Genomic DNA, 16,582 nt, shown 5'->3' with positions numbered 1-16,582 from the left:
CGGGAGGGCCGGTCCCGAAGGTCGTCCCCTTGAATGAGTTCGACTGGCAATGCCACCATTCTAGGGAGGGTCTCGTGTCTGGAATGACTGGGGTTAGCACCTGCTGCGAATCCGTCTGTCACCAGAGGTTCCTGAGATTCCATTGGATGGATCTGAGCCTTACCCTCCCTTGGGGAACTAGGTTCTCCAATGAGACCAGGTGACCTATCAGCCTCTGCCAGTCTTTCGCCCTCCTGGGGTGTTCTGACAGGAACGGCTGACCCTAATGTGCCTGAGGTTTCTTATCTTATCCTCCGAAGGGAAAATTTTCCCCGAATGATGTCTAATGTCATTCCCAAGTAGTTCATTCCGGTGGATGGGGATAGATTTGACTACTTCGGGTTGATTACGCTCCCCAGATCCTTGCAAAACTGGAGGAGACTTCTCCCTTGTCCCTCCAAGAGGACCATTGAGGCGGAAAGAAGCCACCAGTCATCCAGGTATCTGATAAGGCGGATGCCTCGTTCGTGAGCCCCCACTGCGACAGCCGTGGAGACTCTCGTGAACACTTGGGGCGCTGTTGACAGACCAAAGAAAAGGGTCCTGAATTGCAGGATCTGGGAACCCTATTTCACCCGGAGGAACTTCCGACCCGAGGTGTGGACCGGAATCTGGAAGTATGCGTCCTTGGGGTCGATGGTCATCATATAATCTTTCTCCCTCAAGGACAGCAGGACTGAATTCTGAGTGTCCATTTTGAAGTCCGTCTTCTTGACGAACCTGTTGAGAGCTGACAGATCTATAACCGGTCTCCATCCCCCGGTCGCTTTCTCCACCAGGAATAGGTGACTGTAGAAACCTGGCCCTGGGAGAAGAACTTCTTCCATGGCACCCTTCTCTAGCATGGACGACACCTCCTCTTGAAGGGCGGTCCTCTTTAACGGGTCTTTGGGATCTAGCCATTCTATCCGGTTGGCAGGAAAAAGCGGGGGTGGTTCCGTTAGGAACGGAAGTCTGTAGCCCTTCTTTAGTACGGACACTGTCCAAGGTTCTGCTCCTTGAGCCCTCCATGCTTGCCAATGACGTCTGAGGCATCCTCCAACCCGAGGGTTGGGCGGGGATAGGGGGCCTCCCACTCTTATCTTCTTCTAGAGGGTCGGCCTGATCTGTCTCTCCTAGAGGCGGAGTAACCCGACCTGAAGGAGCTTGAGGGCGCTGGAGCTCCCCTGCGGGGGGGCTGAGGCGTTGCGGACCAGGAGGAAGAGGGGGGCTTCTCTCCTCGTAGTGCTGGTAGAGGCTTGGGGTGTCGCCGCACTATCCGAGACAGACCTCTTATAGGGCGGTCTCCTAGGAGTCGTAGGTCTGGGGACGTTAGCCTCCTTCTTTTTCAAGACCTTCTCCATTATGGCTTCTAGTTCCTTCCGAGGAAACAGAGACTCTCCCCACAGGGGAAAGCTGCGAATGGCTCGCGTCTCCCTGTCTGGTACCTTCCAAGACACCTTCGCCAGAACAGTCTCTCGCTTCCAGGGCACCCAGTTAGCTGTTAGTGCGAGAGACTGATATGTCAATAACCTAAGGGTTATACCCCCGGAGGTAATGAGGTCCCTCCGTAGGCCTTGCTGGACAGGGTCCTCGGGGTCAAAGGAGGCTTGTACACCTCCCAAGGTGTAAGCCCACCAGTCCAGCCAAGAGGAGACGTTTATTAAGTCCCTCGACATTTTCTCCATCATGGAGGCTTCTGCTGGCAAGAACCAGACTGGGGCTGAAGAGGCTCTACTGTCTGAAAACGCCTTGACTAAGGATGTCTACTGCTGACCCCACCTTAAAGGTTGGGGGACCCCGGCATTGCTGGCCACTACCTTGCCGACATACTCCTGCTCTAGGACTAGATCTCGGGTTAGAGGAAGTGCTAGGGACGTCTTAGGTTGGGAGGAGTCTGCATGATCCTCAAAAGGCTTGACTTCCAGAAAACTTCATCCGTAGTCGCAGGTTCCGGTACTTGTGGTGCCTTCTGAAAAGGCTAACCACTCTCCTATAGACGGAGTCCTCCTCTCCATCAGCTGAGGTCTCGGCTTGGGGCCGGGGAGCTGGGTTACCGGGCACGCCGACTGGACGTCTAGCTCTTTGGGGCCAGGGGCGCCGTCCTGCCGAGGTACTGGATTTCATCTGCGGGGACGTCCGCACCAGGGGCCTGGGTTAACGCAGGCAACACTGGTTCAGCGGGGACTCTCGTCGGCCCAAGGGCTCTGGGTGCCGAGGATGCGGTTCCCGCGGGCTGACCCGACAGCGGGAACCGTTCCTTCTGACCCGAAGGTCGCACCAGCTGGGCTGGTTCGGCCAGGCCGTCCGACAAGAAGCGCGTTTCCCCCCGCGGGGCGGGGTTAACCGGAGGCTTCGGGGACTTACGCTTACCTGTAGAGTCCTTCCTACAGCTTGATCTCGAGGAGCCGGGTCACCGGGCACTCCCCGGGCGCTTCGGTTCTGGAATACCAGGCACTCCCTTGCAGTGGTACTACTGTTCGTGTATTCTCTCTGGGGGACGCGGATCCCCGTGGGCTGACCCAACGGAGGGAACCGTTCCTTTTAAGTCCGAGGGCCGAACCAGCACAGCGAACCAGCTGTGCTGATTCGGCCAGGCTGCCCGTAAAGAAGCCCGGTTACACCCGCTGGCGGGCTGGGGGACGCGGACGCGGATCCCCGTGGGCTGACCCAACGGAGGGAACCGTTCCTTCTAAGTCCGAGGGCCGAACCAGCTGTGCTGATTCAGCCAGGCTGCCCGTAAAGAAGCCCGGTTACACCCGCTGGCGGGGTGAACCGGAAGCTTCGCGGTCTTACGCCTGCCTGAAGAGGCCTTCTCGCATTTCTGCCTGCGAGGGTTATATCTGCGTTTGGAGGATGGCCTTCGTGGTGAGAAAAAACCCTGGGTTGCCGGTCCGGGGAACGCTGCAATACAGACCTGGGAGGCTCCTTCTCGGCGAGGCCCTCGGCTGCAGAAGAGACTGAAAAATACGCTAAGAGACTGGAGAAGAATTAGGGACATTTTTCCCCCACATGGGGTCATCAGAGGAGACGTGGCCTGTGCACCAGGACTCCTTCTCCCCACACACTCTCGAAAGTAGTACTTACCTCGAACTACTTCTTAAGAGTTATCTTCTCCACAATAAACCAACCTCGTCTCCTACTCTGGGTAGGAGAGGGTGGTAGGGAAGCTCTGTCAGGCGAGACGCCCGGCGCTAGTCTTCTTAGGCGAACCCTTCGTCGCCTACTTCTTCTTGGTGCTATACCGCACCCACTCAAACTCCTGGGGAAGAGCAATGGGCACTTCCCCGCAACTGACTTACCTCGTCCCCTACTCTGGGTAGGGGAAGATGGCTGTAGAAGAATCTCTATTCGACGAGGCATCGGGAATTAAGTGGCGAGGAGAGGCTCGTCTTCCTATGAGCCTCTTGGATGTATTCTTCCTCTTGGTGCCGAAGTGCACTCACTGCACTACGTTCCAGGACCAGTAGTCCTGACACGTGGTTGAAGGGGAACATAAGCTGCCCCTACACGGCTAACACCGAGGATAAGGGGAGGAAGAATGATTTATTGTAAAATTGTTCCCTTCAGCTATTAATTCCTTGAAGGAAATCAAGGAATACTGTTCCATAACGCACACAACGCACGACACAAGCACTTAAGGAAATGAATTAAACACCGGGTAAGCACACGGTTGAAAAGTGAACGCACAGGAACACTTGGGAAAGCACACTGCGAAAAAACACAAGTCCCCACGCTGGGAACACGTGGAACATTAAACGCGCACAAAGGATCGAGAGAGACGAGAGTGAGGTGTGAACACCTCACGACCAAACAACTTAATGAAGAGAATGGCCCAGAGAAGCAGTGACCTGCCTTAATCCTGCCCTCGGGGCGCATTCTTTGGCGGCGGGGGTAGGCCTATATAGAGAACGGAGTAGGGGGGTAACGGCGTGAAAAACCTTGGTCGAGAAAGAGAGATCACCAAGTGACTCCAAGAAAAGTAGTTCTCGGTAAGTATTTGTGTTGGAACAAATCCTCATTATAAACTCTTGGAAAAGGTTAGGATGTCTCCAAACCTTTTCGTTTAATGACAACCAAACTAAGATATAGACTTAAAGCAAAATTACCCACATATCCAAGATATTAACTTCAGTAAGAAAGGTGGCAGTCCATTCTAGCATCATATAACCTTACGGTTTACCAAGCCAAAGGTTATGAGAACATCAACTAATGTAAATCTACCCAGCCTTAAAATAGGAAGAGATTCACATCACACTTCTCTTTTCTTCCCCCCACCACCATACCCATATCAGATGAATATACAGTATAAGAATATGTTTGAATAACTGACTGACTGGTCAGCCCCTCATCTCATGGTCCTATACCCAATTGTAGGAGGATGGGAACATCTCCCCCCTTTAATTTTAAGTATTCCAATACAATCATGTACATTATATGGGAATACAGCCTAAAAATGTTATTTTTATTAATAAAATAAATTTTTGAATATACTTACCCGGTGATCATATAAGCTGTCAGCTCTGCTGCCCGACAGAAAAACCTAAGGACAAAATACGCCAGCGATCGCTATACAGGTGGGGGTGTACATCAACTGCGCCATCTGTCGAGCAGGTACTGGAGTACTCCATGTCAACACAGAACCAATTTTTTCCTCGGCCCACTGGGTCTCTATTGGGGAGGAAGGGAGGGTCCTTTAATATATGATCACCGGGTAAGTATATTCAAAAATTTATTTTATTAATAAAAATAACATTTTTCAATATTAAACTTAGCCGGTGATCATATAAGCTGATTCACACCCAGGGGGGTGGGTAGAGACCAGCATTACATGTTGACATTATTATGAGCTAAGTATTTTGTATTTCATTTTAGCAGTTATTCAAAATAACAAACATAAAATAAATAAGTATCTGGTAAGGAAGTCGACTTGAACAATTACTCTGCCTTTTTAAGTACGTCTTCCTTACTGAGCCTCGCGATCCTCATAGGATGCTGAGCGACTCCTAGGAGCTGAAGTATGAAGGGTTGCAACCCATAGTAAAGGACCTCATCAAAACCTCTAATCTAGGCGCTTCTCAAGAAATGACTTTGACCACCCGCCAAATCAAGTAGGATGCGAAAGGCTTCTTAGCCTTCCGGACAACCCAAAAACAATAATAAAACATTTCAAGAGAAAGATTAAAAAGGTTATGGAATTAGGGAATTGTAGTGGTTGAGCCCTCACCCACTACTGCACTCGTTGCTACGAATGGTCCCAGAGTGTAGCAGTTCTCGTAAAGAGACTGGACATTCTTAAGATAAAAAGACGCGAACACTGATTTGCTTTTCCAATAGGTTGCGTCGATTATACTTTGCAGAGATCTATTTTGTTTAAAGGCCACGGAAGTTGCGACAGCTCTAACTTCGTGTGTCCTTACCTTCAGCAAAGCTTGGTCTTCCTCATTCAGATGGGAATGAGCTTCTCGTATTAACAGTCTGATAAAATAGGATAAAGCATTCTTTGACATAGGCAAAGATGGATTCTTAACTGAACACCATAAAGCTTCAGACGGGCCTCGTAAAGGTTTTAAATAGAACTTAAGAGCTCTTACAGGACATAAGACTCTTTCTAGTTCATTTCCAACCATACGATAAGTTTGGAATATCGAACGATATTGGTCAAGGCCGAGAAGGCAGCTCGTGTTTGGCTAGAAAACCAAGTTGTAGAACATGTAGCCGTTTCGGATGAGAATCCGATGTTCTTGCTGAAGGCATGAATCTCACTGACTCTTTTAGCTGTGGCTAAGCATATCAGGAAAAGAGTCTTTAAGGTGAGATCTTTCAGGGAGGCTGATTGTAGCAGTTCGAACCTGTCTGACATAAGGAATCTTAGTACCACGTCTAAATTCCAACCTGGTGTAACCAAACGACGCTCCTTCGTGGTCTCAAAAGACTTAAGGAGGTCCTGTAGATCTTTATTGTTGGAAAGATCTAAGCCTCTGTGACGGAAGACTGATGCCAACATGCTTCTGTAACCCTTATAGTGGGAGCTGAAAGAGATCGTTCTTTCCTCAGATATAAGAGAAAGTCAGCTATTCGAGTTACAGAGGTACTGGTCGAGGATACGGATACTGACTTGCACCAGTTACGGAAGATTTCCCACTTCGATTGGTAGACTCTAAGGGTGGATGTTCTCCTTGCTCTAGCAATCGCTCTGGCTGCCTCCTTCGAAAAGCCTCTAACTCTCGAGAGTTTTTCGATAGTCTGAAGGCAGTCAGACGAAGAGCGTGGAGGCCTTGGTGTACCTTCTTTACGCGTGGCTGACGTAGAAGGTCCACCCTTAGGGGAAGTGTTCTGGGAACGTCTACTAGCCATCGAAGTACCTCGGTGAGCCATTCTCTCGCGGGCCAGAGGGAAGCAACTAGCGTCAACCTTGTCCCTTCGTGAGAGGCGAACTTCTGCAGTACCTTGTTGACAATCTTGAACGGAGGGAATGCATATAGATCTAGATGTGACCAATCTAGTAGAAAGGCATTTATATGAACTGCTGCTGGGTCCGGGATTGGTGAGCAAAATATTGGGAGCCTCTTGGTCATCGAGGTTGCGAAGAGATCTATGGTTGGCTGGCCCCAGGTGGCCCAAAGTCTCTTGCATACATCCTTGTGGAGGGTCCATTCTGTTGGAATTATTTGTCCCTTCCGACTGAGACAATCTGCCATGACATTCAAGTTGCCTTGGATGAACCTCGCTAGTGAAATGTCTAGACCTTTTGACCAGGTGAGGAGGTCCCTTGCGATCTCGTACAATGTCAGAGAGTAGGTCCCTCCTTGCTTGGAGATGTACGCCAAAGCCGTGGTGTTGTCCGAGTTCACCTCCACCACTTTGCCTTGAAGGAGAGACCTGAAGCTTTTCCAGGTCAGACGTACTGCCAGTAGCTCCTTGCAGTTGAAATGCATTGTCCTTTGACGAGTTCCATAATCCCGAGCATTCCCTACCGTCTAATGTCGCACCCCAGCCTACGTCCGATGCGTCCGAGAAGAGAACGTGGTTGGAAGTCTGAACAGTCAGGGGAAGACCCTCTCTAAGGTTGATATAGTCCTTTCACCAAGTCAGACAAGACTTTATCTTTCCGGAAACCAGGATCGAGACCGCTTCTAGCGTCTTGTCCTTTTTCCAGTGAAAAGCTAGATGGTATAGAAGAGGACGGAGGTGTAGTCTTCCTAGTGACACAAATTGATCCACGGATGACAGTGTCCCTACCAGACTCATCCACAGCCTGACTGGGCAGCGTTCCTTCTTCAGCATCTTCTGGATGGATAGCAGGGCTGGGGGTTGATCGTCTTGTTCAGCAACGTCCTTATCAGAGGGTTCCTCATCCGAAACTGATGAGGAAACGGCAACGGAGTGGGCAACGTCTGACTCGCTGAATCCGGTCGCACTGGTGGGTGCGTGACGGAGCCGGACGCAATATCATGGCACTGCTGCACAGTCTGTGAACTGTCAACAACCATGGGTGCGCGAGGAAGTACAGCGTCAACCCGAACTGTCTAGACTGTCTGGGTTGTGCAGTCAACACCCTACCGGGTTGCTGAGGTTGACGCACTGCGTCACAACAAGTCACCTCTGCTGGTTGTTGAACGTCTTCCTAGTGACACACTGAACGTCAACAACCACCTCCGAGCGTCGCTTAACGTCAACGTGCGACTGGCAACCCACACTGGGTCGCATCGGTGGAGGAACCACCTCAACTGGCAGACGCGAGTAGGATACCTCAGCGTCAACAGGGCGCACAACCAACCGGTTGGAAGGTTGATGGCCAGAAGGTTCTTCTCCGCATTTAAGTCCTCTATCAAGGACACAAGCTTGTACTGCATGTCTTGCAGCAAAGCCCATTAGGGTCTACGGGAGCAGGTGTGGCAACAGACGGGGTTAGCGACTGAGGCGGAACCATTTACCATCCCTGGAAGCCTTGTTCTGTCTTGCAGCAAAGCCCATTAGGGTCTACGGGAGCAGGTGTGGCAACAGACGGGGTTAGCGACTGAGGCGGAACCATTTACCATCCCTGGAAGCCTTGTTATGTGTGACATAATAGTACAGCAAAACTTCAAAGGCTCGACAAAAGTTGAGACGTTGACCTGTAAACAACTTGGAGCGTCTCCTGGCTAGGCGCCAGGGCGAGTCTACCAGAATTGAGAAGTCTATCTGGGCAGAGGCATGAACTCCCAAGCCGAGAACTTCTCTCGTGTCCTATCAGACTCTCGCTCTATAAGCCAGTTTAAAAGAAGGGAAATCAAAGGCTGTATCCCTAAAACTCCTCCTGGTGCAAAAACCAGTCGCCTAGCCAACGTAACGCTCTCTAGGAGAGCGAGAGAGCACTAGCTTAACAACAACGGCTTCGAAGTAGCTAGGCCTAGTGTAAGTTCTGACGTTTAGGCGAACTAGGAGCAGCAGTTACAAGATCCGGACGAAGATCCTTAAAAAATCATCATGATTTAATTAAAGTCCATAGGAGGCTAAGCAGCTTAAGGCTCCTCTCCAAATGACAGAGTCCTCAAAGGAATATCAGTAGGAGGGAGAACAGCACTTTCTCATCTACAGGAACCTTGTCCGATAAAAGCTAGGTTATCTCAGTGAGTCTTTCACTGGTGCATTAGTAGCAGACCAGAAGGCAACGTCATGTAACTGCTTGACAGTCTGTGAACTGTCAACAACTGAACTGTCAACCACAACAGGTGCGTGAGGACATACAGCACTGGTGCATTAGTAGCAGACCAGAAGGCAACGTCATGTAACTGCTTGACAGTCTGTGAACTGTCAACAACCATAGCTGTGTGGGGAAGCAAAGCTTCTACTCCTGACTGACTAGTCTGCTGTGGGCGAGTAGCGGAAACCACCGTGGGTTGCGGAGGTTGACGCACAGCGTCAAAACAAAGTAACTTAACTCCACCCTCCTGTTGTTGTGGTAACTCACGAACGTCAACGGAGGGTTCCGTGCGTCTGTGAACGTCAACGTGCGGCTGGCAGGGTACACTGCGCATGGGTGGTGGAACTCTCACAGCCGGAGTGCGGGAGCAGGTAGCGTCAGCGTCTACTGTACGCACAACCGTGGTTGGTTGTAGGCTAACGGGTGCAGCGTCAACCTTCTCCGCACGATACTCCAGCATAAAAGATGCTAATTGTGTCTGCATGGTCTGCAGCAAAGACCACTTAGGGTCTACAGTAGCAGGTGCGGCAACAGACGGTGTTACTGCCTGTTGCGGTACCGCTTTGCCTCTCTTAGGAGGTGAGCAGTCGTCGGAAGACTGCAGCGAGTCCGAACTGACCCAGTGGCTACAACTGGGCCGTTGGACTTGCGCGGAAGGGACCGACTTGCGCTTAATAAGCTGCGAGACCTTGGTCCATGGTTTCTTACGAGAAACCTCTTCCGCAGACGAGAAGTAAATGGGCTCTCTCGTCTTTGTGTGGGTGGGGCGATCTTGGGTAGATACGCCCGAAACCACGGAGGGAAACGTCTGTTCGTTGATCAAGGCCTGACGAACCCATAAGTCGTTCGACATTACTTCTCCCCTGGGCTTGGGAGCTTGCAAGAGGTCCCGGACTAGGTGAACGACAGGCACGAACAGACGAACCCTCGGACGCAACACTGTAACACTTTGCGCATATCACTTTATCACTGCGATTTTCTGTTTTGCACTTATTTCACTGAAATCGAAACTTTTACTGATTTCTACCTGAAACACGCAATTCTACCCTTCATTAAAAGGTAGTAATTGCGAAAACAGTCGTATAATGCAGCTCATTAATACTAGCAAAAACAGAAAACATATATAAAGATAAAGAATTCAGTGGCTGGGAGAGACTAAACACTAGTTCAAATAAACTACGTTTACAATCTCTCACCGCACATAGCCTGGGGACAAGAATAAAACCCTAGAAACGTTTTACCTTCTTCCCCGTACAGCGACTAGGGAGGAGAGTAACACGAGAACAACGTTACCCGCTTGAACGGAACGTTTTTTCTCCTCTCTCTCCCTCCGTCTCTATCACTCTCTCTCTTTCTCTCTTGATTTCGCACCTGAGAGAAGAGCCCAATTATATATCGTCAATAAACATGTTATTTGGCTAAAGGAAAAAAACTGAAAGGTTTTCTAAATAAAAAGTTCCTTTAATTTAGAATTTAAACCATTTAAGTTAAGAAAGAATGAACAAAATGTCAGAATCGATTTACTCTTACTGCAAAGTGAAACCGTGATACACTCTCTCTCTATCGTAACGATAGAGCGCATGTTGAACGTCCTGAACGTCAACAACTGCGGTCTAAAAAAAACTAAACGTTAGTTCATCTTTGAAAACAGTATGAAGACTATCAAAGAAATTCTTTCATAAAACATTAAATTTAAAAAGTTTTAAATTCCTTAAAGGCTAAATACGATATAACGGGCTCAACGTTGATTAACTTCGGTTCCAAGTTAGGACCGCCTACTACCAGGAAAGGTCGCATATAAACAAAACATAAAAATTTATTTTTATATGTTTATAATAAATGGAAAGTTAATCGAAGAGGCCTAATAAAGGCGGAGAGATATAAAATATATAGATCTATAACGTGTTAAGCAAAATTACTAAAAACCTAAACACACTTCCGTCTAAGGGAAGGGTCGGCCATTTAAAAGTGAAAGAGAGTCCATACTCTCTTTGTCACCATAATTAAATCTATCCAAAACGAGTTCAAGTTTTGAGATGAAGATAAAACCCCTGCATAGCGAAAGCTCAAAACTAGAATAGTGTACTTCACCAAATAGTTGTGAAAACAAATCCAGTTAGTAACAGCGTATTTAGTAGGTCTTGCCAGTGGCACGACAGAGAGAAAATTGGTTCTGTGTTGACATGGAGTACTTGAGTACCTGCTCGACAGATGGCGCAGTTGATGTACACCCCCACCTGTATAGCGATCGCTGGCGTATTTTGTCCTTAGGTTTTTCTGTCGGGCAGCAGAGCTGACAGCTTATATGATCACCGGCTAAGTTTAATATTGAAAAATAGGTTTTACAGAATCCCTGTGATACAGTTGAATAAGTACACTAATCCCACCACAATACTAACTTTGCCAAGGTTATAAATGATAGACACTGATCAGCATTCAGCAAACATTAAGCCAGAAACTGACTACAGTAAAATTAAAGGTAAAATATTTACCCTTAACCCAGCTATACAGTCTCCAAAGAGGCTATGCTAGCCTAGCCTTCATATTAATAAATGAATGCAAAATAGTAATTATGACTCGTTGATAATGAAATGAAGTTATCAAAATGGTGCCAGTAAACAACAACCCCGTTTTTATGTTACTAAGAGACAAAATTTCTAGGACAGTAAATGTACTTATGAAATTATAGGAAACATAATACACCAACATTTGGTGGGCAAGGTAAAAAAAAAAATTACTTGAATTCTGACGCTAACCAAGCATGCTTATATTCGATAATTACATACATACATATACCAAGGCACTTCCCCCAATTTTGGGGGGTAGCCGACATCAACAATGAAACAAAACAAAAAAAGGGGACCTCTACTCTCTACGTTCCTCCAGCCTGACAAGGGACTCAACCGAGTTCAGCTGGTACTGCTAGGGTGCCACAGCCCACCCTCCCACATTATCCACCACAGATGAAGCTTCATAATGCTGAATCCCCTACTGCTGCTACCTCCGCAGTCATCTAAGGCATCGGAGGAAGCAGCAGGGCCTACCGGAACTGCGTCACAATCGCTCGCCATTCATTCCTATTTCTAGCACGCTCTCTTACCTCTCTCACATCTATCCTCCTATCACCCAGAGCTTCCTTCACTCCATCCATCCACCCAAACCTTGGCCTTCCTCTTGTACTTCTCCCATCAACTCTTGCATTCATCACCTTCTTTAGCAGACAGCCATTTTCCATTCTCTCAACATGGCCAAACCACCTCAACACATCCATATCCACTCTAGCTGCTAACTCATTTCTTACACCCGTTCTCACTCTCACTCATTATTCGATAATTAAATCACAAAAAGAGAAAAAAACAAATATGGGTAATAATGTTCTTGAAGTGATTAATCACACAAAGATACGTTTATACCCTTTGACGACTAGACTACAAGTGAATAGTGGTTTAGAGTTTGTTGTGACAGGCATGCCAGCGATGACTGAAATGATAGTTCATTTCTGGGATGCTGTTCATAAATTCACTCATAACGGATGACTTCTACGTACTCGGGTAAGTTCAACTGAACCTGAACTTGCTGGATCTCCCCTATACACACTGACTCTGTGCTTGGCACGTAGATACATTATCCCTAAAGCACGGGAGACAGTATTTCTTTGGTAATCATGTATTGGATTCCCAGTTCTAGCCTTTCACAAGAAAGTCCTTGGAGACCACACAGCACTTTATTTAATACCAAAAATATAAAGGCAAGATTGAATCGATAGAAAAATCAGAAAAGGAACTTCTATTAACATTCTTAAATAAAGAATCTTCTGAAAGAAACTTTTATACACAGATCATATATCTCAACTTCTTTAGAAACCTGAGCAACTGTACTTGTTGAATCTGCATCCTTTCAACAAAATAAATAGCTAGTCGTCTTGTATAGCAGAACTCCAAGTCTCGGAATACTTAGCCCACGTAAATTTGGGCCATCATCCTAGTGAACACTTAATATTGCCCACAAGTCAAAATGACCAACACTTTTATAGGTATACCTGTAAATTACTGACAAAGCAATGTTTGTAATTCAGACGCACAGGAGGTGAAAACATGAAAACAGCATCTGTTAGGTAAATGTAAAATTTCAATATCCATTCTTCCTTGCCCCCAGAACTGTAAAGGATATTTCTATAGAAAAATTTGTGAGAATTGCAAACCTTTGATAACTGAGATTACCAAATATCAATATCATATAATTCCTAAGCAACATAAAATCTATAAAACTATTATTTAATGGAAACAAGGAATTAATAATCCCAAGTTCAGATCTTTAACATATCTAAATGGTGTGTCACGTCCAGAAGTAAAGGATAAATTAGAGAAAGGAATAGTTGAAAGGGAAAATGTCTGATAAGAAAAGAGACCAAAATAAAAGGACAAAATATATGGCAGAAGGCAATGCAAATGAGTCGCAGGTGCAGCAAGGAGGTTTTGGTTCCATTTATGATGCTCTGCGTAAAACACACTGAGACTAACCCTATCGGGTAAATTACCAAGGCTAAACAGCAAATGATAAAAATTAGCCTTCCAAGAAAATTGAACCTCTATAAACTGTCACATTACAGGTATTATTATTACTTGCTAAGCTACAACCCTAGTTGGAAAAGAAGGATGCTATAAGCCCAGAGGCTCCAACAGGGAAAATAGTCCAGTGAGGAAAGGAAACAAGTTAATAAGAGAAGTAATTAACAATTAAAATAAAATATTCTAAGAATAGTAACATTAATATAAATATTTCTCATATAAACTATAAAAACTTAACAACATTAATATAAATATTTCTCATATAAACTAAAAAAACTTCAACAAAATATGAGGAAGAGAAATACGAAAGAATAGTGTGCCCTAGTGTACCATAAAACAAGCAAGAGAACTCTACCCCAAGACAGTGGAAGACCATGGTACAGAGGCTTTGGCACTACCCAAGACTAGAGAACAATGGTTTGATTTTGAAGTGTCCTACTAGAGACGCTGTTTGCCATAGCTAAGGAGTCTATTCCACCCTTACCAAGAGGAAAGTAGCCATAGAACAAATACAGTGCAGTAGTTAACCCCTTTAGAGAAGAATTTTTTGGTAATTTGTGTTGCCAGATGTATGAGGACAAGAGAATATGTAAAGAATAGGGCAGAATATTTGGTGTATGTGTAGGCAAAGGGAAAATGAACGGTAACAAGAGAGAAGGATCCAATATAGTACTGTCTGGCCAGTCAAAGGACCCAATGATTCTCTGGCAGTACTATCTCAATGGGTGGCTGGTGCCTTGGTCAACCTACTACTTATATTCATCAAAAAAGCATTTACTAAGGTTTATGAATTTACTGGATGAAAAATATTACTTTAGTTATTTTTCAGAAGAGGTAACTAGAAATACAAAAATAATTACTATGTTTTTATAACAAAAGAATTTACATAAAGAACATTAAAAGCAGATGTTTTGATACATATAAACTTACCTTTGATCTAGATATAAATAAGAAGCAGGCAGCTAGGAGCAGTCCCTGTAGTGTTGCTTGGTAATCTGAAAACTTGATGCCATCTAAGTATAAAACAGACTGAGAATATGCTAAAATCAAAGCATTCAGAGCTAAAATTTTGAACATTTGCAAAGTAGTAACCAGAGTGCATCTTCCCTGTTTGATGATGTGGCAGACTGTGGACAAAGAAAATATGTCAAATATTAATGTCATTGCTTGAATGCATTTTCAATATAAACTTTCTACCATTAGAACATCATACATTTATAATACATTACTCTAAATTTACTCCAGTAATAATCACATACAGAGCAATGAATAACAATTACAGTAGTATGTGATAAAAAAAAATTCAACTAGTGTTGCTGCTTGACTATTAATCAGAGTAGATCGGTTTAAAGCTATTCATTCTAACCTCACATGGTTTGCCTTGAAGATTTGTTTTTATTGTACAGATGAATGTGGAGACACAAAGTTAAAGATGTTAGACTAAATAGAAAAAAACAAATGAAATGGATGAAAAGTAAAGAACAAAAGGACTACAGATGGAGCCATAAAGATGCTGAAAAAGGCCCTTTGGACCCTCGTCAAGTGTTTCTGGCAAGGCATACTGTAAATAGTATTCATCTAATGAATACGAGAAAGAATGAAATGGGTATAAGCAAATAAATGGGGAAAGAAAATAGATCTAGTAATTGACCATCACTGATATATATACAGGGATGAAGTAACTAGAATTATAAAATTCTGTTGCCAACTGACTTTATTTCACCTACTGGGCCAGGAGCCTTTCCGTGAGGTGGTGGGGTCATCTTCTCCCTAGCTCCAGAGCTAAGCCATGTGGACTACAGTATATTTCATAAATCTAATCCAAACCAACCTCAAGTATTTTTTTTTTTTTTACTTAATTTGTGTCTCCACACAACAGTCTATAGTCTGCTTAAAATATGCACACACTAGGACTATCTGCCATAATTATATCAGGACATGAATGTAAAAGTAAAGAAACTCAGCTTAATATAAACATGTTAGTTAGCCTGATCAAGTAGATCATTTGTGTATGCAAAACCAAGTATCATCTAAAATTTAGGATAGCCTAAAACTGTTTGAAAGTTTATCTTAGGCTATCATCCTAACTTCAATAAAAAATTTAAACAGCCTATGATACTGCAACGATCTTTTGAAGTCCATTATATTTTTAATGACAGCAAATACTGCTATGCAGACTTAGCTATCTTATAATAGCTCATTTATTTTGTATTTAGGAAAAAAAAAAATGTTATTCAACCCCATTAATCAACTCCTTATATTCAAAACGATTGCACTGTAAACCTTTTACTCTACAGTAAACCTCTAAATGTACTGTATAACTTTTAACTACTCACTGTCCAAATTTATTTACTGCATGGACAGTTTAGAGTATTATATGAAAGCTTTCATGCATTTAGATAAGCACTTTTAATTTGAAAATTTATCATGTTTATCATGAAAGCAGTAGTGTTTACATGATTTTTGCCAATTTTCTCTGTCTTTACATATCATAATATTCTATACCATTTAAGGACATAACGCTCAATTTTTGCATGTTTAATTCCAATTTATAGTTGGAATATCTGTTTAATCATATTTTTTTTTTCACTATACTGTACTCTTTTTCTTCATACATGTTTATACATATCAAATAATTATTCTTATAAACACTCCCTGGCATTCATATTGCCTCTCTCGAAGCTGGTTAAATATCAATGTCTATCTTAAAAAAACTAGAAATTACATGGATACATATCCTTTATGGTCCTTTAAAGGTTGAAAAAAAAAACCTAATAAGGATAAACAGAAAGAAAACTTACCGCATTGTATTGAGGAAAGTTTAGAGGTAAATGGAGCAGCAATGGAAGCATCACCTAATTTAACAACAGGATTATTTTCTTCTTCTAGTTCTTGCAGTAGCTTTTGTAACTGAGCCTGTGCCTTCATCACCTGTTCCTGATATTCAATGAGATAAATCTAATTATAGCAAATGTATAACTACAGATAAACTTTAAAATAGTTTTGACAGCTAATATGGGGTAATTACTTTTTATTTAGTGAGTAAAACCTACAAATACTTCAGAGAATGTAACAAAATTTGTGCAATTTTTATTTTGAAGTAACAAAAAATTATATTGCCCATTTTAATTCAAATTACTTACTTAGTATTTACATTATGATTATCTTAAATATCAGCGAAAGTGAAACAAACACACACAAATGGCTTTAAATTTTGAATGACTACTTAATATAGTAGAATCAAGAGTTGGGTTGATACATTTAGTATGACTATAAAATGTCAATGCTCACTAAACTGAAAGGAAAAATT

The 16,582-nt window shown here is 44.1% G+C and overlaps 1 protein-coding gene across 1 annotated transcript in view; it reads right to left on the bottom strand.

Annotated features, from left to right (window-relative positions):
* The window catches only part of LOC137640140 (endoplasmic reticulum transmembrane helix translocase), a 141,701-nt gene that overhangs the window by 17,175 nt on the left and 107,944 nt on the right, over positions 1 to 16,582 (bottom strand). The window contains exons 19-20 of the mRNA XM_068372632.1: positions 16,074 to 16,209; positions 14,203 to 14,399 (exon numbers count right to left, since the gene is read on the bottom strand). Of these exons, the coding sequence (XP_068228733.1) occupies positions 14,203 to 14,399; positions 16,074 to 16,209 (333 nt within the window). The remainder of the gene's footprint in view (positions 1 to 14,202; positions 14,400 to 16,073; positions 16,210 to 16,582) is intronic.

The sequence above is a fragment of the Palaemon carinicauda genome, chromosome 4 (genome assembly GCF_036898095.1).
Source record: "Palaemon carinicauda isolate YSFRI2023 chromosome 4, ASM3689809v2, whole genome shotgun sequence".
Classification (NCBI taxonomy): Eukaryota; Metazoa; Arthropoda; class Malacostraca; order Decapoda; family Palaemonidae; genus Palaemon; species Palaemon carinicauda.
Note: the sequence above shows the minus strand (reverse complement) of the source record. Positions and strands in the feature narration are given on the sequence as shown.